General features: G+C 43.2%; 2 protein-coding genes and 1 pseudogene across 2 annotated transcripts; 2 read left to right on the top strand and 1 right to left on the bottom strand.

Moving 5' to 3' along the window:
- Positions 1-736: 736 nt before the first annotated feature.
- LOC147318270 (noelin-like) lies at positions 737-14,884 on the bottom strand. Its single transcript, XM_086257954.1, has 6 exons — positions 14,591-14,884; positions 13,700-13,849; positions 11,479-11,634; positions 3,180-3,399; positions 2,871-2,977; positions 737-1,662 (listed from the first exon to the last, which is right to left on the bottom strand). Exons 1-6 carry the CDS (start codon positions 14,684-14,686, stop codon positions 1,000-1,002), a joined length of 1,392 nt encoding a protein of 463 aa, XP_086114080.1. The 5' UTR covers positions 14,687-14,884; the 3' UTR covers positions 737-999.
- LOC147318271 (uncharacterized) lies at positions 12,275-12,971 on the top strand (annotated as a pseudogene).
- Positions 14,885-21,365: 6,481 nt separating the features above from the next.
- Positions 21,366-21,980, top strand: LOC147318269 (uncharacterized). Its single transcript, XM_086257975.1, has one exon. It carries the CDS (start codon positions 21,366-21,368, stop codon positions 21,978-21,980), a length of 615 nt encoding a protein of 204 aa, XP_086114101.1.
- Positions 21,981-26,835: the final 4,855 nt, after the last annotated feature.

The following is a 26,835-nucleotide window of genomic DNA, read 5'->3' as shown; positions in this document are numbered from 1 at the left end:
ATTCTGATATATGGTGGGCCACGAAGGACACACCCGACCCATACTTCAAATTCAGGGAAATGAAGAATGCATTTGTCGGCCGCATTTGAAGGAGTCGACGAATTGGGACAGCCTTTGTTGCCTGGCTGTGACGTAATTGGCCTACAAATGTGGCCTCAGGAGGATGCAGCCGACATTTTGGGGCACAGCTACTGAGAACATTTGGTTTGGTTAGCTAGCTCCATCATGACAGAAAAAAAACCCAACACTCTCTTAGATTCCTCTTATGTTCTTTTGACATATTTAATGGACTGGTCTAAAAATGTAATAGCACCTGAAGTGTTCAAACACAGCATCACATAGACGGGTTTCCTGATTTGATCCCGGTTCTACTCTTGAGTACACCAGCTGACACCTTAAAGGCCTATACTGGCAATCAAAATATTTCTCTAAACCTGAACTAAATCTTAAGTCACTACCTATATACTGACAAGGGCTGTAAAGTTAGTGGTTCCGCTTTCAGAATGGGCTCTCTTCTATCTCAGGGCTAGCAGTTCCCTGAAGATTTCACATGCAGGTGAGTCATTTTTTAAGATGATGAAGTTTCTGTTAGAGAGGAATGTGTGGACAAGAGGAGAATCAGGGACCCAGCCTTCAGCTTTTTGGAAGGTTTTTTTTCTCTTCAGATGGAGCTAAGCTAATTGTAGCTAATACACCACTCTCTGTCCAGGAAGCAAATAAACTGACCTGATAACTATTTTCTATTTTCTTTTGACCCTCTAACAGTCAGAGTACTTTAGGATTTATTCTATTTTTTTTATTTAGTTGTATAGTTTGATATCACCTAATGTTTTCAGGAAAATCATATTTATTCTTTAATTGTATAAAATTTTGGAGCATTACTTTGTAAAGGCCCACAGAGCATCCTGTGTAAGGGATCGTGTGTACTGTGATTGCAGTAACATTGTGGGGTCTTGATTTGTTTTTTCTTTTGAATGTGAGAGTGGCTAATATTGATTGTTACTGTATTATGTGATAAAGTGTGACATTATAAAGAACTTGGTGGCCATTGTTCCAGGCGTAGAGCGCTCTGTCTCGAGGGTTGTAGTCAAGCATAGACAGGTGGCTGTATTTGTTGGTCAGAGGGATGTCGATGTACTCATAAGTGGATGAGTTGGTGGAAAAGGCGTAGTATACTTTGGTTCCACCTGAGTACCCATTGGTGACATACAGGGTTCCACAGATCATGAAGGCCTCACCAGCGCTGCGTTTTGGATGGTTGGTGGTCCAGCTGCGGATGATCTGTAGGGTGTTGGGGTTTAGCTGGCTAAGAACAATATTACCAGCATTTTGATTGGTAGCATATACAGCCCACAGCCCACCCTCGTCCACCATGAGGTCAATGTCTGAGTGCCCACCCCAGGAGTAATGGTACATGTTGTTGTAACCAGCAAAGTCAAGTTGTCGCGATCTGCTGATGAGCGATGTGCTGAAGTCAAATTTAATGATTGTGTGACTCTGAAACTTGTTGAAGTAAAGAGATCCATTATAAACCACCTGCCCAGTACCAGACCAGGGATGAGGAAGTCGGTGAGAGGTGAAATTGTCTGTCATCATGAAGTCAGACATGGACTGGTACTCCCTAACAAAGCGATTGTTATGGTACCCATCCATGTACCATACCTGTAAGGAAAAAGAACAAATATTAAAAATAAAAACAATCATAATTATTTGTATTGTTAACTTGAATCCTTTATGTTCCACAGACATGCAATGTATGCATAGCAAAACATCGTAAAATGACCACTGCAGCCGAGATATCCTTATCCAGTTACTTCTAATTCGTGTTCATATAGTGACACGAAAAACTCTCTAAGCTAAAAAAGAGCCAGTGTTGGAAAGTAACAGAATACATGTACCACCGTTACCTATTTAAAATACAAAATATGAGTAACTGTATTCCGTTACAGTTACCGTTTAAAAATGTGGTATTCAGAATACAGTTACTTTGCTGAAATAAATGGATTACACGGCGGTCTTTTCCTATTTCATATGTTAGGCTGTCACCTCTCTATTTTTGGTGATTCCACGCCGGTGGAAACCCAAACAAAACACGCATTAAGAGGGTCTAATGCCTGTGTCTCAGTCTCGTGGCCCATGTAACCTCTACTTGTGGCCGCATAATGACGTGAAGAAATATTTTTAAAAATTATTATTCAAAAGAATGACTTAATAAGAAGGCAATAGGCAGAGTGTTACAGGCATAGCTGTAAAGAATGTAGTCTCATGGGCAGTGTAGCCTAGTTGTAAGTAAGCTATTAAGACTCGACTGTACACTGTGTTCGTGAAAAAATAAGTTCCGTTGGAGCAGCCTTTCAACGCCTCTCTCTGTCTCTCGCTAGCAAAGTTGACCTAGACAACAAAGTAAAGCTAGTTTTCAGCTACGAGCCCGACACGAACCCGACGTATTAGCCAGAGGTCCCTTTACTACGGTTCGGAGCCGCGGACCTGTTTTATATATGCGCCGAATAGTTTTCTATACGAGATCGCTGCAAAAATTGCAGCCTTACCTAATGTCTACCCTACTGTTACTCATTTATATTAAGATTTAAACATCTAGTTGGTATTGGTATGGCGAGTAACCTTCAGTAATAGTAATAAATCACACAGCAATAGTACATTCATGTAGTTGTAAAAAACATCATAATATATTAAGTAATCCAAAGTATTCCATTACGTTACTCTTATTGAGTTACGTTACAAAATACATTTTGGGGGATCTAATCTGTAATCTGTAGTGGAATACATTTTAAAAGTAACCTTCCCAACACTGAAGAGAGCCAGTATGATATGCTCATAAATTTGATTTACTGTTACATATTAAGACTTACTCTGTTGTCTCCAGCTGGAGCAAGTGGGTCAGTCATCCATGATCCAAATCTAGATCCAGATGTCTTTATGGTGATTGGCTCGGAGATTCCTGTGAGCTTCCCACAAGCTAAAAAACAAACAGAGGCACATGTGGACAAAATAACATGAAAATTTGCAGAAACTGCAGGAGATATTATGAGTTTAATGTACACAGCTTTGTGTGGTCACACCCAGCCCTCTGAAAACTTTAGTCCACAAAGGCAAGTTCTGATATTTTCTTGATTCAGAAAAGATAGTATGAGCTTCAGATTTTATTTTCCTCTACCCACCTAGCCTCTGCATGCAAGCCTTCAGTCGGTCCTCCAGGCTTATCACCCGGCTGTGGAGCTCCTGGTAGTCCAGACCTCCGAGCTGTTCCTGCAATGATCCCAGCAGCTCCGTCACATTCGCTGCCTCTTCTTTAAACTGGCGGACCAACAGTGCATCTGCTTTGTAGGACTCCAGAACTGGGATGAGAGGCTTTAACTCCTCCATCTTTGCTTTGATGGACTGACAAACAGCAGACATTCAGAAAAAAAAACACTTTAGATCAGATGTTTTCAAATGTCCTTTTAAATCTCACATATGTTCAACATATTGTAAAGACCTAATTGCATCAAATTATCCTAATACAGTACTTTACTCTCTGACTGCCGGTTTACTTGTGGTTACTAGGGCAGAATTAAGAGCAGAATGGGAGGCAGAGCCTTCAGCTTTCTGGCCCCTTTTCTGTGGAACCAGCTCCCAGTTTGTCTTTGGTAAATGGTAAATGGCCTGTATTTGTATAGCGCTTTACTAGTCCCTAAGGACTCCAAAGCACTTTACACATTCAGTTATTCACCCATTCACACACACATTCACATACTGGTGATGGCAGCTACATTGTAGCCACAGCTGCCCTGGGGCGCACTGACAGAGGCGAGGCTGCCGGACACTGGCACCACTGGGCCCTCTTTGGAAGACAGACATCCTCTCTACTTTTAACCCTCATATTCTCCTCAAATATTACTAACATGTTTTACCGTTGGGGTCAACCCCATGGGATATTTGCCTCCAGAAAATGGTTACATACAATTGTTGACCAAGTGTTTGTGTCAGCCACTTTGTTTATTTATTTAATACACAAATAGCCCCTTGATAATGAAACTCTAGTGCCACCATCAGGCCAAACTTTTAATTTAGAATAAATGTATCTTGAAAGGTTTGCATGAAATATTTTCAAAATTACTGACAACATTCATGGCCAGAAGCTGATGAACCCATTCAAGTCATCATGTCATCACCAAAACCCCTGACATGACTTTTTCTCTAGCACCGCCACCAAGTCACACTTTAAATTTTAGACTTATAGATCTTTCATCCATTTGGGTTTTTTTTTTAATAATTTTGGATGCACATCCATGCCCCTCAGAATGAATCCTGTTGATTTCGGTGACCCTAGACCAGGGGTCACCAACCTTTAACATCCAAAGAGCCATTTGGACCCGGTTTCCACGCAAAAGACAACAGAGGGAGCCACAAATACTTTTTGACATCTAAAATGAAGATAACAGTGTATATATTGTTTTTTACCTTTATGCTTTTTGTGAACAACTAAGGTGTGTTGCTTATCAAAATCCGTGAAGGGCTACAGAGAAAATTACATTTTATTTATGTAATTAACACATTTTGAACACTTAAAGGAAAGACACCCAGCTGAACTAAAATGATCCACGTAGCAAACAAAAACTGTTGTGAGACGCCACCCTTATATCTCCTTTGGGCTTTTGGAGCCTTGACCTGGTTTTTAAAAAATAATTGGAAAAAAGCACTATGCTGCTAAAAAAAGAAAGATAGACATTTGCAAAATTCTGCCTAAATATGTATTTTACCTGAAAAGACCTGGCGTGGTCTGCAGCGCCGCTGCAGGGGAGGCGGACACACCTGAGCAGCACCCGCAGTCACGCCTCGCCACCTTAACGTCTGTGCTATCTGTGCTGTTGTGTTGGTATGTGTCGGGCTGTGAGCTGAAAAGCTACAGCCAGCCGGCTGTATGCGTACTGCAACCGTGTGTGAAAAGTGGTCAATAAAGATATGCAGAAAAGCATGTTCATGGAAACATCGTCGGGTCTGCCGTGATATGTTTACAATGGGACTTCTGCTCCTGAACCTCTGCGCACAGCGTCTGCAAATTGGGGCTGTACAAAGTCACTTTCATCTTTACGCAGGACTGTAAGCTGTCATCTGTGAGGCGTGAGCGGTGTTTGTTTTTAACATAGTTCACAGTGGAGAATAGCTGCTGACATAATGTGGATCCGAAGATCCATAATTGGCCTACCTGGGGTTGAAAGTCTCAATAAATGCATGGCGTTTCGGCGGGTACACCGCCTTCTGCGAGTGTGACACTTATTTTGAGTGATGAAAAAAATAATAGAATATAATTTTATTTTTATATTTCAATATCATGATAATCTTCCAGTTTAGAACTACAAGTTTAAAAAAGAACTAACATAAATAAAATACACTTCAGCTAAATACTTCTAATTTATTTTCCCAAACCACGCGGAGCTGCACTATAACGACTAAAGAGCCGCAGGTTGGTGCCATGACATCGCTTTGGTTTGTGTGCATGTGTGTGTGGTGGAGGTGTGTCACTCGGCGACACACCCGCTGGGGGTCAAACTCTGGTAATTGGTGATTCTGTTCTCAGACATGTGAAGCTAGAGACACCGGCAACTATAGTCAATTGTCTTCCAGGGGCCAGAGCAGGCGACATTGAGGGAAATTTAAAACTGCTGGCTAAGGGTAAACATAAATTCAGTAAAATCATAATTCACGTTGGCAGTAATGACACCCGGTTACGCCAATCGGAGGTCCCTAAAATCAATATTGAATCGGTGTGTAACTTTGCCAAAACAGTGTGGGACTCTGTAGTTTTCTCTGGTCCCCTCCCCAATCAGACCAGGAGAGACATGTTCTCCTTAAATTGCTGGCTGTCTGAGTGGTGTCCCAGAAACGATGTGGGCTTCATAGATAATTGGCAAACCTTCTGGAGGAAACCTGGTCTTGTTAGGAGAGACGGCATCCATCCCACTTTGGATGAAGCAGCTCTCATTTCTAGAAATATGGACAAATGTATTAAACCCCCCAAAATATGACTATCCAGAGTTGGGACCAGAAAGCAGAGTTGCAGTCTTACACGCCTCTCTGCAGCTTCTCTCCTGCTGCTACCCCCCCAAAAACCATCTCCATAGAGACTGTGTCAGCTCCCAAACGGACAGAAAACAAACTAAAAACCAGCAACAAACAACTTAAACATAAAAAAATCACAAAGAAAGAACAATACAGTATCTACATCTGAACCAAAGAGTAAAGCAGTGAAATGTGGATTATTAAATATTAGGTCTCTCTCCTCCAAGTCTCTATTAAGATAAGATAAGATAAGATAAGATAAGATAGAACTTTATTAATCCCTCGGGTGGGTTCCTCTGGGAAATTCGACTTCCAAAAAGCACAGCAACGACCGAAGTTACAGTTACAGAATTGTTATATATATATATATATATATATATATATATATATATATATACATACATACATACATACATACATATATATACATATATATATATATATACATATATATATATATATATATATATACACACACACACGTATATAAATACAGAGACAAATATAAATAAAATATACAAAGGGGATAAATAGAATAAATAGGAATAAAAAAATAAAAATACAAGTGAATTGCACATTTCAAGTATTGAGTCTATTGCACTGTTGACTATTTACAAAAAGTATTGCACAAGGTATTGTACAGTGAGGTGAAGAGGCACTACAGCTTAGTTGTTCCCCCCTCCTTTGTCCTCCTGTTTCCCCTCCCTCTCCCCTCCAGAGAGGAGTTAAACAGTTTGATGGCGTGTGGGACAAAGGAGTTTTTAAGTCTGTTAGTTCTTGTCTTGGGGAGAAGCAACCTGTCACTGAACAGACTCTTCTGATTGTTTATGGCCGTGTGCAGAGGATGCCCAGCATTGTTCATAATGTCCATCAGTTTCTTTAATGTCCTTTTCTCTGCCACTGTCACCAGAGTGTCCAGCTTCATGCCGACCACAGAGCTAGCCTTCCTGATCAGTTTCTCCAGCCTGCATGAGTCCTTCTTTGCTGTGCTGCTCCCCCAGCACACCACAGCATAGAAAAGTACTCCAGCAACCACCGACTGGTAAAACATCCTCAGGAGCTTCCTGCAGATGTTAAAAGACCTCAGCCTCCTGAGGAAGTACAGTCGGCTTTGGGCTTTTTTATACAGGTGCTCTGTGTTGCATGACCAGTCCAGTTTATTGTCCACCCACAGCCCGAGGTACTTGTACTTGTTGACCACCTCCACCTCCTCCCCCTCTATCTGAACCGGCAGTGGACCTTCTCTGGACCTCCCGAAGTCCACAACCAGTTCCTTAGTCTTTGAGGTGTTGAGTTGCAGGTGGTTTGTGTGACTCCATGCGACAAAGTTCCTCACCAGACTTCTGTACTCCTCTTCCTGATCATCCCAGATACACCCCATGATGGCCGTGTCATCTGCAAACTTCTGAATATGGCATAATTCAGAGTTGTAGCAGAAGTCAGAGGTGTACAGGGTGAAGAGAAGAGGGGACAGCACAGTTCCCTGTGGTGCTCCTGTGCTGCTGACCACAGTGTCAGACGTGATGTCCTTCAGCCTGACGTACTGTGGTCTGTCGGTGAGGTAGTCGGAGATCCAAGCCACCAGGCAGGGGTCCACCTCCATCCTGTTCAGTTTTTCCTGAAGCATACAGGGCCGGATGGTATTAAAGGCACTGGAAAAGTCAAGAAACAGTATCCTGACCGTGCCTTTTCCCCCATCCAGGTGTGAGTGGGCTCTGTGTAGGAGGTACAGGATGGCATCCTCCACTCCGACACCCGCCTTGTATGCAAACTGTAGTGGGTCCTGGGCATGTTGTACCTGTGGTCGGAGGAGGTTGAGGAAGAGCCGCTCTAGAGTCTTCATAAGATGTGACGTCAGTGCCACCGGTCGGAAGTCATTCAGCTCATTGGGCCGGTTCTTTTTGGGGACCGGGACGATGCAGGACGTCTTCCATAGGGTGGGCACTCTCCCCAGTCGCAGACTGAGGTTGAAGACTCGTTGTAGCGGCTCCCCAAGTTCAGCAGCACACGCCTTTAGCATCCTAGGACACACCTTGTCTGGGCCTGCTGCCTTTCTGGGGCGAAGCTTCCTCAGTTGCCTCCTGACCTGATCCACTGTGACACTGGGAGATGTTTGGGAGGAGGGGAGGGGGGGAGATGTCTTGCTGCTGAGAGAGGGATTGGAGGAGGGGGGTGTCATGGTGTCAGGAAGGGGGGGAAGCGAGGGAGGCAGGAGAGTGGGGAGAGGACTCTGTAGTGAAGGTGAGGGTGAGGGTGGGGGGGTTGTGGGCTGGTCAAACCTGTTGAAGAAGTTGTTGAGTTCGTTTGCCTTCTCCACAGTCCCCCCCACTGTGCTTTTCTTGGTGTTGTGGCCTGTGATGGTTTTCACACCATTCCAGACCTCCCTCATATTGTTCCTCTCCAACTTCTGCTCCACCTTCCTCCTGTAGGTGTCCTTTGCTTCCCTCAGGCAGCGTTTCACCTCCCGCTGTGCTGCTTTCATCTCCTCCTTCACTTTGCTCCTGAAAGCCTTCTTCTTCATGTTGAGGACAGCTTTGACTTCCTGTGTTACCCACGGTTTGTTATTAGGATAACACCGTACCGTCTTAGCAGGGGCGACTGTGTCCACACAAAAGTTGAGGTAGTCTGTAAGACAGTGTGTCGCCCCCTCTATGTCCTCACCATGTGGGCTCAGGAGCACATCCCAGTCTGTGGTGTCATAGCAGTCTCTCAGAGCATCCTCCTTTTCTGGGGTCCATCTCCGGATGGAGCGCGTTGTGACAGGCTGCCTTTGGACGAGGGGTGTGTATTGTGGCTGTAGGTAAACCAGGTTGTGGTCTGACTTCCCTTCATTACTACATGACTTAATAATTGATCAACAAATCGATTTACTCTGCCTTACAGAAACCTGGTTGCAGCAGGATGATTATGTTAGTTTAAATGAATCAACACCCCCGAGTCATTCTAACTACCAGAAACCTCGAAGCACAGGCCGAGGGGGAGGTGTGGCAGCAATTTTTCACACCAGCCTATTAATCAACCAAAGACCCAGACAGACGTTTAATTCATTTGAAAGCCTGATGCTTAGCCTTGTCCACCCCAGTAGTGATGTCTCGGTCGAGAACGAAACGGCTCTTAGAGCTGGATCTTTGAAGTGAACGATGTGAGTTTGTTTGTTTTTTTCTCACCCTCTGTCTCACACTTTTTTCCACTTCACTCCACACGCGAGCCTTGTGCTGGAAAGAGGGGCGGTAGTTACACTCAGTAGCACAGGAACAGAGCGGGAGGGAGAGAGAGAGAAAGAGAGCCATGGACAACAACGTCACATTAGAAAGGTATAGTAATCATCCACAACTATTTTCAGTTGCAGATGATAAAGGATTCAGAAAGTTTATTCATGCAGGTCCATATGACAGAGAATGTGCATCTTCTTTTTGTTTTCACATTTTAATTGTGTTGTGGTTGGCAGTGTTTTGTGTTGTTTCACTTTAAATTTGTTTAAAAGGAAAAAGCTGAAAATTTAAGTAGTTATGTATTATAAGATTTATTTATTACATTTTATGTGGAGTGAATAAATAAAAGTATATATACGGTGGCCCCCTAGAGACAAAACATGTACAAACTCAGAAATACGTACAAACTCCAAAACACGTACAAAACACAACAGAAGTGCTCCAGAATGCTAGGCGCAGTGTTGAGCTTTTGTTACCTAGTGGCTACACAAGCCAGGAAGTACCAACGACCGGATTTGGTGTGTGGTAGTAACAGGTAAATGAACATTTCTTTTTAATTATTTGAATATATATGAGTGCTTGTGTATAAATACACAAACAATACACATATGCTTTCAATTGTGTAATTTAAGTGATCTAGTAGCTCTGTTTTGGAAGTTCAGTTAATGCTAGAAATGTGTTTTGGAGTTAGTGCGTGCTTTGTCTCTAGGGGCCACCATATATATTTATATGTAATCATATAAATAAATCCACGTTTTTTTTTTTATATTAGTAATTTCTTTTGTGCATAATTTTATGTTGTTGTTGATAATTAATTAATTAAAGCAACAAAACAACCGGAAGAGCCGGTTGGCAGCCGAAAGAGCCGGCTGTTTTTAGTGCCCCAAGCCGAAAGAGCCGGTTCTCCAAAAAGAGCCGGAAATCCAATCACTACACCCCGGCTGTGAAACTCAGAAACCAGTCTTACTTGTTATTATCTATTGTCCACCTGGGCCTTACACAGAGTTTCTGTCTGATTTCTCAGAATTTTTATCTGATTTAGTTCTCAGCTCAGATAAAATAATTATTGTGGGTGATTTTAACATCCATGTAAATGAGCCTTAACATGGCATTTAATCTGTTATTAGACTCAATTGGCTTCTCTCAAAATGTAAAAGAACCCACCACTTTAATCACACTCTAGATCTTGTTTTAACATATGGCATAGAAACTGAACATTTAGCAGTATTTCCAGTGTTTGTTTAATATGTGCATTGAAGGACATGTCCTGGTCAAAAATTACTCCAAGGTTCCTCACAGCGTTACTGGAGGCCAAGGTAATGCCATCCAGAGTAAGAATCTGCTTAGATACCATATTTCTAAGATTTTCAGGGCCGAGTACAATAACCTCAGTTTGATCTGAATTAAAAAGTAGAAAGTAGCGGTCATCCAGGTCTTTAAGACATTCCTGCAGTTTATGGTAAATGGTAAATGGCCTGTATTTATATAGCGCTTTACTAGTCCCTAAGGACCCCAAAGCGCTTTACATATCCAGTCATCCACCCATTCACACACACATTCACACACTGGTGATGGCAAGCTACATTGTAGCCACAGCCACCCTGGGGCGCACTGACAGAGGCGAGGCTGCCGGACACTGGCGCCACCGGGCCCTCTGACCACCACCAGTAGGCAGCGGGTGAAGTGTCTTGCCCAAGGACACAATGACCGAGACTGTTGGAGCCGGGGCTCGAACTGGCAACCTTCCGATTACAAGGCGAACTCCCAACTCTTGAGCCACGATCGCCCCATTTAACTCATTGGTGTGTGTTATCTGGCTTCATGGACAGATAGAGCTGGGTGTCATCAGCATAGCAGTGTAAATGTATGCTATGTCTTCTAATGATGCTGCCTAAGGGAAGCATGTATAATGTAAATAGAATTGGTCCTAGCACCGAACCCTGTGGAACACCATAATTGACCTTAGTGTGTGAAGAGGACTCTCCATTTACATGCACAAATTGGAGTCTATTAGATAGATATGATACAAACCACTGCAATGCAGTTCTCTATCTCAGTAAATTATGTTCAGTTCCTTCAAGTGATCTCTTCTTTTTGAAATGCTTCATTGCTCTTTATTGAGAGAGAGAGAGAGAGAGAGAGAGAGAGAGAGAGAGACCACAAAGTTGTTGATGGATTGTTCAGTTTCATGATGTGGGCAAAGTACCTTGTACTGTCTGGCAATGTTGCTCTCATGTCCATCTTCCACCTGTTTGAATTTGTTTTCCAGACCTTTCAGCTGAACTTCCATCTTCTCCACAAACTGTAGATCTCTCTGAGACCGCTGATCTAGCGCTTCAATGGATTGACTCATATTCTGCACCTGGACAGGACAGTATCATTGATAAACACTAAGGTACCTGTCATTTCCTTTTTTTAATTTGAATATGACATTATGGTCAGACAAGCCAGTCAAAAAGTTATATGTTTTTGTCATTCTATCCGGTTTGTTAGAAAACACCTGGTCTTATGAGTTATAGAGGGATTTGTTACTCTAGTGGGATCACTGATCATTTGTGTTAGACCAAAAGTATCTGTAATTTCAGTTTCTTTCTATCACTTTTGTTATCCCAGTTTTTTAAGTCTCCCATTAGAATAACTTCATTGTTGAAGTCACAACAGAAGTGCCTTGAATTGGTCATATACACACACATATTTAAAACATATTCTCCGCTCGCCCCTACAACTGGTCTTTATCCTTCAAGCTCGAGTCCTCTGACAGAGGCCTGGGAGCTTGAGGGTCCTGCGCAGTATCTTAGCTGTCCCTAGGACTCTGCTCTTCTGAACAGAGATGTTGGGTGTTGTTCCTGGGATCTGCTGGAGCCATATGCCAAGCTTGGGGGTCACTGCACTGAAAGCCACCACTGTTGTTCTGCATAGGCCTGAAACTCCTCAATGAGATCATTGAGACTCGCTACAGATACCAACTACGGAATGGAACAATCATCAGCTGCATCCTCTACATGGATGACATGAAGCTGTAGGCCAAGAGGGAAGGAGACATCGATTCACTGATCCACACCACCAGGATATCCAGCAAAGGCATCGTAATGTCATTTGGATTGGAAAAGTGTAGTCAGCTGGTAACAAAGAGATGAAAGGGAGTCGGAACTGAGAGGCTCACACTACCAGAAGGCAAAATTACAGAGATTAAGGACAGTTACAAGTACCTTGGAATCCCACAGGCAAATGGGAACCATGACGAAGCCACTAGGAAAGCTGCAACTACCAAGTACCTGCAGAGAGTAAGGTAAGTCCTGAGGACTCAGGTTAATGGTAAGAAGAAGATCTGGGATATTAACACCTACACCCTGCCTGTGATCAGATAGCCTGCTGGGATAATAGGCTGGCCAAAGGAGGCGATAGAAGCCACTGACATCAAGACCAGAAAGCCCCTGACCATGCATGTAAGGTTTCAACCAGAACCCAACACCCTGAGACTGTATGCTAAGTGGAAGAAAGGAGGCCGGTGTCTAGTGAGTGTCAGTACCACAGTCCAGGATCAAACAATGAACATCCACAAGTACCTCAGGAAGATGTCCCCAACCAACCAGGTGCTCAGTGAATACCTCAGGCAGCAGAAACCCAAGAAGGAAGAAGAGAAAGTCATCATGGAAGGACAGGCCCTTGAGAATTATATTCAGCATTTTCCAATTATAATATTTTTAGCTTTTTCAGTCAGCTGTGGGAGCTGTTTGGTTTGAAGGTATTGGAAGCAGATCACCTACTTCTGCAGCAGTGCTAACAGTACTAACAGAAGTTGTTGTTTTTTTTGTTTTTTTACTTTAAGTCTATGTACAACAATGACTTTTGAACAGCAAACCAAATCCCTCATGGTGACCTTATTCCTCGTCATCTGGAATGAAAGGAATGGATGGATGGATCCAGACTGCATTTCGTTGCCTGTACTTGTGACATGTGCAATGACAATAAAGTTGAATTCTATTCTATTCTATTCCAAGCTTCTCATCCATTCAGAAGCATCCGGCCAACGTAAGTGACCAAGAAGTGCATCAGGGTCATGCCAGCAGTGCCAAAGGATCCAGAACCACATGACACCGATGATAAGCTCTGACTCAAACTTCTGCTTCTCCGTCAGCTGCAGGTATTGTCTTGCCTTTCTGCTCATTATTCTCATGGGTCCATGCTGTAGCAGGTCAGAAGGGCCCCTAGCGCCCTCCCAAATGAAGACGTGGCTGCATTTCTGTCAAAATCTAGCGTCTCTGCGACTGTGTAAAAATCTAGACCAGGTGCTACTCCGTTGACCGCTGTCGCCAAAGTGCTTGCTCATAGGGGGTCATATGATTGTTGCCTTTTTCTCTGTATGTATTATTGTACGGTCTACCTTACAATATAAAGTATCTTGAGGCCACTGCTGTTGTGATTACCTTTTCTAGCAGTTGTCGTAGTTGCTTGGTTCGAGCATCTCTGGAACAGACAGTCTGCTGAGGAGCCACCACTGTACAAACACATCGACCCTCTGAGTCCTGAGCTGAACTGTAGACCTGCCAGCCCTCCTCAGGGGTTGAGGGACCCACCTAAATGAGGGTACGATGAAAATTAGGACATTATTAAAACAACAGAAATATGATGTGTTCTTCACAAGGATCAGTGTGTCTAAAAAAGAAATCCATTGCTAAAGTACCAAAAACCTTCAATAGCCATACTGTCCAGCAGAAGATCCACTTTTATTATAATTTTTACTGTTAACAGTCTTTGTATTTCAGCTGTAAAGCTATTCTGTCTATGTCACTCTCACACTGAAGCTAATCTGCTGCTATCCATCGGATAATCCGGATTATTAGCAGACTTATTATTAACTGATGTGAGAAATGTGATTACATATTAAATACATTCAGAACACTTCCATCTGGCTTCATTTGTTCCCATTTTATCAACCTGTGCTGCTGAGCAAGGCAATGATACGGCTTTATCCGCTAAAATTAATTATCGGGCTGAAAACCACGTGACCTGGATTAATTATTAATAACTGAAAAATGCTTGCATAAAGGGAAGGTAGCTAAAAACCATTAACCCAGAATTATCTCAAAGAAAGCAGATTTACATTCTGACTTAAAGATGATCAGAGATTTGGTCTCTGATGCAGATCAAGATCGATTGACACCACCATTTTCTCACCAACATGGAAGTGTGTCAGAAAAAAGGTTTTACAGCCTGTGACTGAAATTCACCAGAAAGCACCAAAACAGATCGGAATACATGATACCATGAGGGAGTCCTCACTCGGCAGAATATAAATAGAAGCAGGGTCGTGTTACCAGAGTGAAGTGTGATCCGAGCAGCAACAGCAGCAGGTAAGCACTCAGCAGATTCTCTTCAGACTCCATCTCCTTCTCCTTAAAGGCTAGACACATCTACGTTAGCCTGTTTCTTATGGATTCAGCTGGTTATGAAGCTGCTGATTAACTGGGTTATTTGTTCATCTGCTACCTGACGCTCCCTCTGCTGCTCTCAGCTCCTCCTACTGCCTCCTCCTTCCTCTTCTTCTCTGATGCGACGCCAGAAATCAGCCAAGTGGAAATAAAACCGCTCTGCTGAGTGTGTGTGTGTGTGTGTGTGTGTGTGTGTGTGTGTGTGTGTGTGTGTGTGTGAGAGAGAGAGAGAGAGAGAGAGAAAGAAAGAGATGATGATGTCACAGCCTGCCTGATGAACAGATCGGTGGAACAGCAGCAGAAGGAGGAGGAGCTGTCCATGCTGCTGAGTGTGTGTGTGTGTGTTCCTGCAGGAAGACATTTGGTCTCAGAAAATGTCATCTTTTTCTGAAATGTTGTATTTCATATAAATATTTTAGATTTGAAGAATTAAAACTAATCTTGATGGGGTTCAAGATATTATAGAGAGTTTTCTGTTCATGCATGAACTCACCTGTAAGGTTCATGAGATTAAAATTATCATGTGGTTACGTCCGATCCAAAAGACTAAATGAAATAATAAAATATGTTACAAAATCTAAGAACTAGTTCTAATATATACAAATAGCTCAATTCTAAATATCCAGAATATTATCTAAATTAAATATACATGATTGCCAGTACTAGGGGTGGGTTTTAATAATCGATTCATCGATTAAAATCGATTCTAGCTTGGATAACGTGATATCGATTCATTAAAATCCTGAATCAATTTTTTTATATAAATGTATTTTGTCACAAAATTTTGACAACCACCAAACATTTAAAACAGTAAATGAAAGCAGGAACATGGCTTCTGCACAAAGACATAAACACAAAGCGTGGACCCGCGGATCAGAATCAGTGAGATTTCACCTTTCTTACCCGACGGCACGGACACGGTCGGGTCTGAAAGCCGACAGCTCACTGATTCTGATGTTTCGGCGGGTCCGCGCTTTGTGTGTACGCCCTTTTTGCGCTGATTCTAAAGCTGTTAGTTTTATCTCTGAACCTGATCCAAACTACGCTTCACATAAACATCGTCATGAATTCACTCTGACTTTTGCTGTTTTGCTTCCACCAGGATAAAATCACACTTCATGCTGTCACGATCCTGGGTCTTGTGACCCAGTGTTTTGAGTTTTAGTTCATTTTGATGTTTTAGTTTATGTAAGCCCTTCAGGTTCCTAAGTTCATTTGTTATCATGCTTAAGTGTTTCTAGTTCTTATTATTTCCCCCTCGTGTTTCCAACTATGGTAAATCTCCCCTGCTCTTCATGTGTTTCATGTCTGTGTCTTACATTGTGAAGTTCGGGTTGTCATGTCTACGTCTCATTATGTTTCCTGTTTTATTGTGAAGAGGTCTGGTGTTTCTGTGTTCATCGTGTTCAGTTTTACTCTTCCCCTGTGGCGTTGTTATGTTTATGTTGATCTACTGTGCCTTTCTGTTCCATGTTTCAGATCCCTATGTTCTGTCTCCCCCAGTCTGTTAAGTCCACATGTCTTGAGTTCCGTCAGTGTGTTTCCTGTTTTACTTTCACAGTCTGTTCTATGTTAATGTTTCTAGTTTTGCTTCCCTTGCCTCGTCCTGCTTAATTACTCTCAGCTGTGCTCTCCTCCTGTGGCTCATTCCCCCTCGTTATCCCTCAGTGTATTTAAGCCCCATGTTTCTCTTTGTCAGTGTTGCGTCCTCCATCATAGCTGTGTGATTTTTCCCTGTGGCTCCTTGAGCTTTAGTTTTCCCAGTTTAGTTTATTTTGTATTGTTTTACCTGTCCCACTCCACGCCAGCAATAAAGCTGTGTTTTTTGAGTTTACCTTTTGTCTCTGTGAGTTTGCGTTTGGGTCCTACTTTTGCCTGCACACAGCCGTATTGTGACACATGCACAGCTCTCTCTCTCTCTCTTTCTCAGTGTACTTCAAGAACAGTTTCCCGCCGTGTCTTCTTCTCAGTGCTCTTGCTCCGTGTCTCCGCTCCCATGATACTTGCTGCTTGCTGCCCTCCTGTTCCCGCACTCCTGCTGGAAAATCCACAGAGGCAGCCGTTAACACACAACTGAACAGCGACAGACTAGCACTCACTGATTTGGCTGAAAACACTGATGGGTAGTCACTCAACGATCCCGGTAGGCAAACTGCACAGGGTCCAGCTGGTGGCCTGTAATGTCTTTCAGATGGGCTAACACCAGTCGTTCGAAGGATTTCATGACCACAGACATCAAGGCGACAGGTCTGTAGTCATTCAGTCCTGTGATGGTGGGTTTCTTGGGAACAGGGATGATGGTGGAGCGTTTGAAGCAGGAGGGAACTTCACACAGCTCCAGGGATCTGTTGAAGATGTGAGTAAAGATGGGAGCCAGCTGTTCAGCACAGGTTTTGAGGCAGGAGGGTGAGGCGTGGGAGTCTGTCCGTCTCAAACCTGCAGTAGAAAGTGTTTAACTCATTGGCCAGGTCTTTGTTTGCTTCAATAGTGGGTGGGGGGCATCTGTAGCTGGTGATTTCCTGCAGACCCCTCCACACTGATGCTGGGTCGTTGGCTGAAAGCCGTTCTTCCAGCTTCTGGGAGTAGATCCTTTTAGCTGCTTTGATCTCCTTGGTCAGTGTGTTCCTGGCTTGCTTGTACAGGGGCCTGTCACCACTTCTGTAGGCGTCCTCCTTGGTCATACGAAGATGTTGGAGTTTAGAATTGAACCATGGTTTATTGTTGTTGTACAGTGGGGCAAAAAAGTATTTAGTCAGCCACCGATTGTGCAAGTTCCCCCACTTAAAATGATGACAGAGGTCAGTAATTTGCACCAGGGGTACACTTCAACTGTGAGAGACAGAATGTGAAAAAAGGTCCATGAATTCACATGGTAGGATTTGTAAAGAATTTATTCGTAAATCAGGGTGGAAAATAAGTATTTGGTCACCTCAAACAAGGAAAATCTCTGGCTCTCACAGACCTGTAACGTCTTCTGTAAGAAGCTTTTCTGTCCCCCACTCGTTACCTGTATGAATGGCACCTGTTTGAACTCATCATCTGTATAAAAGACACCTGTCCACAGCCTCAAACAGTCAGACTCCAAACTCCGCCATGGCCAAGACCAAAGAGCTTTCGAAGGACACCAGGAAAAGTATTGTAGACCTGCACCAGACTGGGAAGAGTGAATCTACAATAGGCAAGCAGCTTGGTGTGAAAAAATCAACTGTGGGAGCAATCATCAGAAAATGGAAGACATACAAGACCACTGATAATCTCCCTCGATCTGGGGCTCCACGCAAGATCTCATCCCGTGGGGTCAAAATGATCATGAGAACGGTGAGCAAAGATCCCAGAACCACACGGGGGGACCTGGTGAATGACCTGCAGAGAGCTGGGACCAAAGTAACAAAGGTCACCATCAGTAACACACTACAACGGCAGGGAATCAAATCCCGCAGTGCCAGACGTGTTCCGCTGCTGAAGCCAGTGCATGTCCAGGCCCGTCTGAAGTTTGCCAGAGAGCACATGGATGATACAGCAGAGGATTGGGAGAATGTCATGTGGTCAGATGAAACCAAAGTAGAACTTTTTGGTATAAACTCAACTCGTCGTGTTTGGAGGAAGAAGAATACTGAGTTGCATCCCAAGAACACCATACCTACTGTGAAGCATGGGGGTGGAAACATCATGCTATGGGGCTGTTTTTCTGCCAAAGGGACAGGACGACTGATCCGTGTTAAGGACAGAATGAATGGGGCCATGTATCGTGAGAGTTTGAGCCAAAACCTCCTTCCATCAGTGAGAACTTTGAAGATGAAACGAGGCTGGGTCTTCCAACATGACAATGATCCAAAACACAGCGCCCGGGCAACAAAGGAGTGGCTCCGTAAGAAGCATTTGAAAGTCCTGGAGTGGCCTAGCCAGTCTCCAGACCTCAACCCCATAGAAAATCTGTGGCGGGAGTTGAAAGTCCGTGTTGCTCGGCGACAGCCCCAAAACATCACTGCTCTCGAGAAGATCTGCATGGAGGAATGGGCCAAAATACCAGCTACTGTGTGTGCAAACCTGGTAAAGACCTATAGTAAACGTTTGACCTCTGTTATTGCCAACAAAGGTTATGTTACAAAGTATTGAGTTGTATTTCTGTTATTGACCAAATACTTATTTTCCACCCTGATTTACCAATAAATTCTTTACAAATCCTACCATGTGGATTCATGGATTTTTTTTCCACATTCTGTCTCTCACAGTTGAAGTGTACCTCTGGTGCAAATTACTGACCTCTGTCATCATTTTAGGTGGGGGAACTTGCACAATCGGTGGCTGACTAAATACTTTTTTGCCCCACTGTATGTGCAAAAGGTCTTTGTTGGCACACACACATCTTCACAAAAACTGATGTATGATGTCACAGTGTCCGTGAGCTCATCCAGGTTCTCAGATGCAGCTTCAAAAACAGTCCAGCAGTTCCTGCTTTGCTGCGTTAGTCCACTTCTTCACAGTTTTGACTACAGGCTTCGCACGTTTGAGTTTTTGCCTATAAACTGGAATAAGATGGACCATGCAGTATTCAGAATGTCCCAAAGCTGCCCGGGGCACAGAGCGATAGGCATCTTTTAGAGTGGTGTAACAGTGCTCCAGTATGATGTTGTCCCTGGTGGGGCAGACTATATGCTGTCTGTATTTAGGGAGTTCGTGGTTTAGGTTTGCTCTGTTAAAATCCCCAAGAATAATTGTAAAGGAGTCCGGGAATTTCCTCTCCAGGGTAGTAATCTGGTCAGCCAGCTCGCACAGTGCGTTGTTCGCGTTGGCCTGTGGAGGGATGTAAACTCCAACCAGCATGAAGGAAGAAAACTCCCGTGGTGAATAAAACGGTTTACAATTGATGAAAAAACTTTCCAAGTGTGGGCTGCAGTGTTTCTGTAACACTGTGACATCAGTACACCAACCTTCATTAATGTAGAAGCAGACTCCACCACCCTTTGTTTTCCCTGAGAGCTCTGTTTTGCGGTCCGCCCGGTGAAGTTGGAAGCCCGGCAGATTTAAGACAGCGTCTGGGACTCACTCACTGAGCCAGGTTTCAGTGAAGCAGAGGGCAGCAGAGCGTGCAAAGTCCTTGTTAGTCCGGTTTAAGAGCAGTAAAAGCAGAGAGCGCAGTACCGAGGCTGCCATCCACGGCGCCATCTTTTCTCACAGCATTGTAAGATGGTGACAGATGTACCCTTAGTGTACATCCTCATCCTTGAAAGAGTGTCCACTGGCCTGTGGGTGTGAATAGACTGCAGAGTCCTGGCCTGACAAGGTAGCTCTTCTGTGTTGTAGCCAGAGGTTGTTTGGTTTCCCCGATGTATAAATTCTGGCAATCCTCCTGGCACTTAACAGCGTACACTATGTTACTCTGTTTGTGTCGGGGGACCCGATCCTTGGGAATCCACTTCTGGATTGTTATTGTTGTCCTTCCAGTGCTGATGATCAGGGGAAACCTGGCAGAGTCCAACACTCACTAAAAAACTGCTCCAGGAAGTTTACACGGCTCAGGGGGTTGGGAAGCGCATCTGTAACCTGTCTTCCTTCTCTCACCCCAACCAATCACAGCAGATGGCTCCGCTCCTCCCTGAGCCTGGTTCTGCTGGAGGTTTCTTCCTGTTAAAAGGGAGTTTTTCCTTCCCACTGTCGCCAAAGTGCTTGCTCATAGGGGGTCATATGATTGTTGGCTTTTCTCTGTATCTACTGTACAATATAAAGTGCCTTGAGGTGACTTTTGTTGTGATTTGGCACTATATAAATAACATTTAATTGAATTGAATAAAAAAATAGACATAATAATTCATAAAAAATTCACAATTCATTCATAATAAAAACTCCATCACCAAATTCACACATACAAACTATTCTGTTCCCAAATAAAACATTAAAACTATACAATTTATACATGATCACACACTTGATTTGTCCATAACCAGTTTTTAACCTGTGCCAAGTTGAATGTCAAGCATTTTCTAATGGATTGAGGAAGACTGTTCCACAGATGGCCACCGTGGACAGAGAGGACGTTCTGCCCAAGTGCTGTCCGTCTGTGGTGTATAAACAAGTCTCCGCGGGTTGTAGCTCGAGTGATCCTGTCTGTGTTTTCTTTATGCCTAATGAACTGCTTTAGTGGTGGTGGAGCAAGGGAGTGTAAGACTTTATATATTCTTTTATTCATTTATTTTAAACAATGATTTATTGATTTTTTGGAACAACACAAACAGCAACAAATCAGCACAGCCAAATACAAATAAGAAAAAGAGAAGAAGAAAAACAAATACAGGTACATGAGTTACAGATATACATGTCTGGGTCAAAATATGTATAGGGTTTCATATTTGAAATCAAGGGAAAGAAAAAATTTTAAAAAAGGGGGGGAGAGAGAAAAAAAAAGCGAATACAGACATTAATTATTGTGTTTAAAAACAAAATTTGATCCCCCTTTAAGTAATAGCACAGCAAAGTCACGAGGTAGGTGATCAAGCAAAGGCCGCCACATCCTACAGAATGCATCACAATTGCCCTTTATGATGGCACTAAGGCGCTCCATTGGCAGCACCTTGAACATTTCTCTGTACCATTGTGTAACAGTGGGGCGCTGTCTCTGAATCCATTGAAACAGTACACATCGCCTTGCTAAATGTAAAAGTAAATGGATTTGATCAACTGGTCTCTGAATGCTATTGACACCCTTTTCTCAACGAGAAGTCTGGGCTCGGGAGAGCCCGAGTGTCCTGGAGGGACTTTCCCTGTCGGATACACGATGGACGGGTGGCAGAGGATCGTGTGCCTGGCGGGACTGTCAATCGAGGACGCTGAAGATATCTACCTATTCGGAACCATGATAATAGGGTTCTTGCTGATCGGAGCTGGCTTGGCCCTGGCTTATCGGAGAATTAAGAAAGCGGAACCGGCTGTTCAAACCCCCCCAAGGCTGCCCACTGGGATTGAAATGATGGGACAAGGCGCGACTTCTCAGAATGGGCTCATTGAGAGCAGCATGGTTAAGACCTTGGAGACGCTTAAAGCTGCCGTGAATACTCAGAATAACACCTCTGAGCGTATATTGGGTTACATCAAGAAGAGGCCTGCTCAAAATAACACCTTTGAGCATACATTGGATTACATCGTGGAACAGCTCACTGCAGTCGTGAGTTCTCAGAATCGGCTCTCTGAGCAAAAGAATGACAACACCACAGAACGCAAGTTTGATACCATCACGGGGAAGCTTGCGGTTCTCCAACGTGAGATTGAGAGACCAGTGTAAAGAACAGCTTTGAAATTCGCATGAGTTGTTGCAAAAGAAAAATTACCATCATAATCCGGCTACCCCTTCGGCGCCAGCTGTGGGCTCAAGGCTGGAGCCGAACAAAAACTCCCTGATAACGACTGTGTTGAGTCTGTTCCTTCCCATTCTATGCAAGGCCACCTGGGTTGGCTGGAAGACTGTTTACTTAGCCTGGCAGGGCGAAGGACACTGTCTCAGCTGAACTATGGACACGCACACACATACAGTACATATACTGATACTGATAAGCACTCACTGACGCATCACCCTCCCTACCCCGGATCCAACGCCACCTGCAACGCTTACCTCCCCTCTGATGTGGACATCGGGTCAGCTGGAGGCGCAGTCGAAGATGGCAGCGGTTCCAGATCAGATGTACACACTGGAACACTTTCCCATGTTGCTTGTCTGTGTTTATGGTGTGTTGATATCTGTGCATCCATCCATCCATTCGCTTCCGCTTATCCTTTTCAGGGTCACGGGAGCTGGAGCTGGAGCCAATCCCAGCTGTCATAGGGCGAGAGGCGGGGTACACCCCGGACAGGTTGCCAGTCTGTCGCAGGGCTAACACACAACGAGAGACAACCATTCACACTCACATTCACTCGCACATTTACAACAGGCAGCGTTTATCACAGCCGGAGACTTTAATAAGGGAAACCTGAAGAAAGTCTCACCCAAACTCCACCAACACATCCATTTTAACACTCGTGGAGACCGGCTACTCGACCACTGCTACACCTCTTTCTGGGATGCGTACAAAGCCCTCCCCCACGCCCCATTCGGCCAATCAGATCACCGCTCCATCCTGCTCCTGCCCGCCTATAGGCAGAAGCTGAAACAGGAAGCTCCAACCTGGAGGGCGGTGCACTGTTGGACGGACCAATCGGAGTCTACGCTGTGGGACTGTTTTGATCACGCGGACTGGGAAATGTTTCACGTGGCTGCTAGGGACATTGATGAGTACACAGACTCAGTCTGCGGATTTATCAGGAAATGCGTGGAAGATGTCGTCCCATCCAGAACAGTTAAATCCTTCCCAAATCAAAAACCCTGGATTAACGGAGATGTTAATCTCCGTTAATCACGGAGCACCGGAGCATCGCCTTTGCCTCCGCGAACACATCGGACTACAAACACGCACATTACCAACTCCGGAAGACGATCAAAGCAGCCAAACGTGAGTACAGGGACAGGGTGGAGCAACAGTTTGACAACCCTCAGAGTATGTGGCAGGGACTAAACACGATCGCAGACGCTCTGAATGGATAATTGGAGGTGAGCTTCCCTCCCTCCAAGACATCTACAGGAAGCGGTGCCTGAGGAAAGCGGGGAGGATCATCAAGGACTCCAGTCACCCCAGCCATAAACTGTTCAGACTACTTCCATCAGGAAGGAGGTTCTGCAGCATCCGATCCCGAACCAGCAGACTGAGAGACAGCTTCTTCCACCAGGCCATCAGACTGCTGAACACGTCATAGACACCTCAGCTTCACTACTGGAACTTCAACATTATGCACTCCATACTGTACAGTAATGCCACTGTTTTGCACGTCTCAACTCTGTATATTTTTATATATTTTATTTATTGACTCTATTTAATTTGTAAAATATGTGTATACACACACACACACACACACACACACACACGTAGAAAAACATTTAGTATACACATCCAGAATTTTTTTTTTTTTTTTTTTTATTTTTTTTTTGCATATACTATTATATATTGTACATACATTTATTAGTTTCAGATTTAGCCATTTGTATATTTTGCCTGTTTATGTTATTGTATTTTGCACAACTCTGTTGCTTGTGAAACTCGCACACAAGAATTTCACTTGCATGTGCTGTACCAATGTACCTGCACATGTGATGTGACAATAAAAAAAATAAATAAAAAAAAAGTGACACCTAGTGGCAATTTGGATTATCCAATTAACCTATCCCCACAAGCTGCATGTGTTTGGATGGTGGGAGGAAGCCAGAGTACCCGGAGGGAACCCACGCAGACACGGGGAGAACATGCAAACTCCACACAGAAAGACCCCAGCCTGATGGTGGAATTGAACTCAGGACCTTCTTGATGTGCGGCAACAGTGCTAGCCACTGTGCCACCATGCCACGATATCTGTGCATTCCTGTATTATCCTTTTGTGTTACACATTTCGATGTTTTTTTTTTCCTCGCTACCTAGCCTGACCTGTCTCCCCAATGTGATGTTTGTGTATTGTATGTACGGTTGGCAAGGTCTGTCATCTCAGTTGTGAACAAAAGACTTGCAACTGACAAATAAAGGCTATCTCATCATCATCTCTCATCATCAAAGAGAGATACATTTCTTTTTTGTGATTATTTCCTCATTAAATTTAAGAAGAAAGCTTTCAATAGGATTCAAAACTGGTTGATTGGCTGGAAATTTAAGGGAATTTACAAAGTGACTTACTTGTAGGAACCCAAAGAAGTGTTTCTGTGGTAAATTATATTTAATTTGAACTTGCCATAAAACTACCCTTTACAAACAGATCGCAAATAAATCTTTTTTTTTTTTTGAACGCCAATCATCAAATATACTAATGCCAATACCTTTAAGCTTTATTCCTAATTAGAGGTTGTAGTGCACTAGAAAAACCTCTTCTTCCGACGTGGGCAGCAATATTATGCCAAACCTTAAGTGTAGGCATCAAAATGAAATTATTTCTGACACCAAGAGGAAGGTCAGCCAGATCAATAGATAAAAGACTAAGAGGCAAAAGAGGGTCACAGCACCAAGTATCTACCGGTGGCTCGCCTTGGTATAGAAAGGAATGTAACCACCCTGAGATTATTATATTATTATTATACAGTAATAATATAAAAGGTTAGGAAGTGCCTGCCCCCCCTCATCTGTAGGCAGTTGTAAAATCTGTATTTTTAGTCTAGATTTCTTCCCATGCCATATCAATTTAGAAAGATATCCCTCAATCTCTGAGAATGTTTTTCTGTTGATCCTGACAGGCAACATTTGTATGGGATATAATATTCTGGGTGAAACATTCATTTTGATTAAACTTATTCTACCCATCCAAGATAGGGGAGGTCAAACCACCTATTGAGGTCATTCTTGATTGAGGCTACAATTGGTTTAAAGTTCAACTTGTACAACTCTGTTGTGTCTGCGGACACCCTAATACCTAAATATGTAAAACGAGTGGTTGACCACCTGAAAGGAAAATTAGTAGGAGCATCCCACCTCCCCCCATCACCCAGTGGCAAAGCTTCAGATTTATCATAATTTATTTTATACCCTGAAAAAAGGCCAAATTGATTAATGATATGTGTCAGTGCAGGAATAGATGTTTCTGGCGTAGTGATAAAGAGCAACACGTCATCCGCGTAAAGGGAAATTCTGTATTCGGTATTCCACAAGGTTACCCAACAGATCTCGGCGCACATTGCAGTGGGAGCATCTATTCTTGACAAAACCCATTTGGTCAGGCTTTATCAGAACTGGCAGAACCTCCTCCAATCGTCTAGATAAAACTTTGGACAGAATCTTGCAATCTACACCAAGTAAACTTAGAGGTCTGTAAGATATACACACATATGCAGGTTTATCCTTCTTTAAGATCAGGGATATGTGGGCAAGGTTTAAGGTGGGTGGAAGTGTGCCCCTCTCAAGCGATTCTACATACATTTTTAATAAAGGACCCACCATGTGTTTGGCCTTTTTTTTTTTTTTTATAAAACTCTGGCCCAAACCCATCAGGGCCTGGAGCTTTTCCACTCTGTAAGGATTTGATTGCATCTATGATTTCCTGCGCCCTAATAGGACTGCAAAGATCTAATCGACTTTCCTCTGATAGTATAGGGAGATTAACATTATCAGGAAACAATTTCCTAGCATCTACAGTATTTTGACACTCAGGGGAATATCCTGATAGAACTCTTTCATTATTTTGCTGATAAGTTTAGCCTCGAATTGTAAAACACCTTTCTTATCTTTTAGAGAGGGTATTGCATAAGAGCCCTTTTTCCCCTGGGCAAGTCGGGCAAGTAAGCGTCCAGGTTTGTTGCCCGATTCAAATAATCTATGCTTTGCATAGAATATTGCAGTTTCTGCTTTCTGAGTTAGTAGTTGGTCCAGGGCTGATCTGGCTGCATCCAGTTTTTTAAGCACAGAAACAGACGAGGATTTCTTAAACTCCCTCTCCAAGTTAGTCATGTCGCGTTCAAGTACTAATTGTTTGGCTAAGGTGCTCTTCTTTTTCGCTGAGGTGAAAGAGATAATAGAGCCCCTGAGAAATGCCTTACCCGCCTCCCACAGAGTAGAAGCACTAACCCCCGGTAAGTCATTTGTAGAAAGAAAAAGTTCCCACTGATCTTCTAAATATTTGACAAATTCAGGGTCACTAAGGAGCAGTGTTGGTCAAGTTACTTGAAAAAAGTAATCAGTAACTAATTACTGATTACTTCCCCCCAAAAGTAATCCCATTACTTTACTGATGACTTATTTTCAAAAGTAATTAATTACTTAGTTACTTTTTAAAAACATGATTTACAACCTGATTAGGTGATAAAGCAATAGATCTTCCAGCCCAATTCTACTTTTTCTACAATCCATCGTACAAAATGTAATCAAATGGAAAAGTTTCTTTTTAAAACTTGTTTTATTAGTTTTAATCTTTTAACTTTATGCATCAAGCAAAAATTTAATTATATGCAACATTCTCTGACTGGAAGAAATTTGTTTAATATTTAAACTTATTTTCTGCACATTCCAGCACATAAAATAATTTTTTTTGTGTGTGTTTTCACTCACTCTTTCAAATAGATGCAAGTAAAACACAGCAGA

Source organism: Aulonocara sp. 'chitande type north' Nkhata Bay, linkage group LG12, assembly GCF_057382095.1.
Source record: "Aulonocara sp. 'chitande type north' Nkhata Bay isolate Kocher_YH1m ecotype deep benthic linkage group LG12, A_spYH_male_GT1.1, whole genome shotgun sequence".
NCBI classification, from domain to species: domain Eukaryota; kingdom Metazoa; phylum Chordata; class Actinopteri; order Cichliformes; family Cichlidae; genus Aulonocara; species Aulonocara sp. 'chitande type north' Nkhata Bay.
The sequence above is the reverse complement of the archived record's forward strand: the minus strand, read 5'-3'. Positions and strand labels throughout refer to the sequence as shown.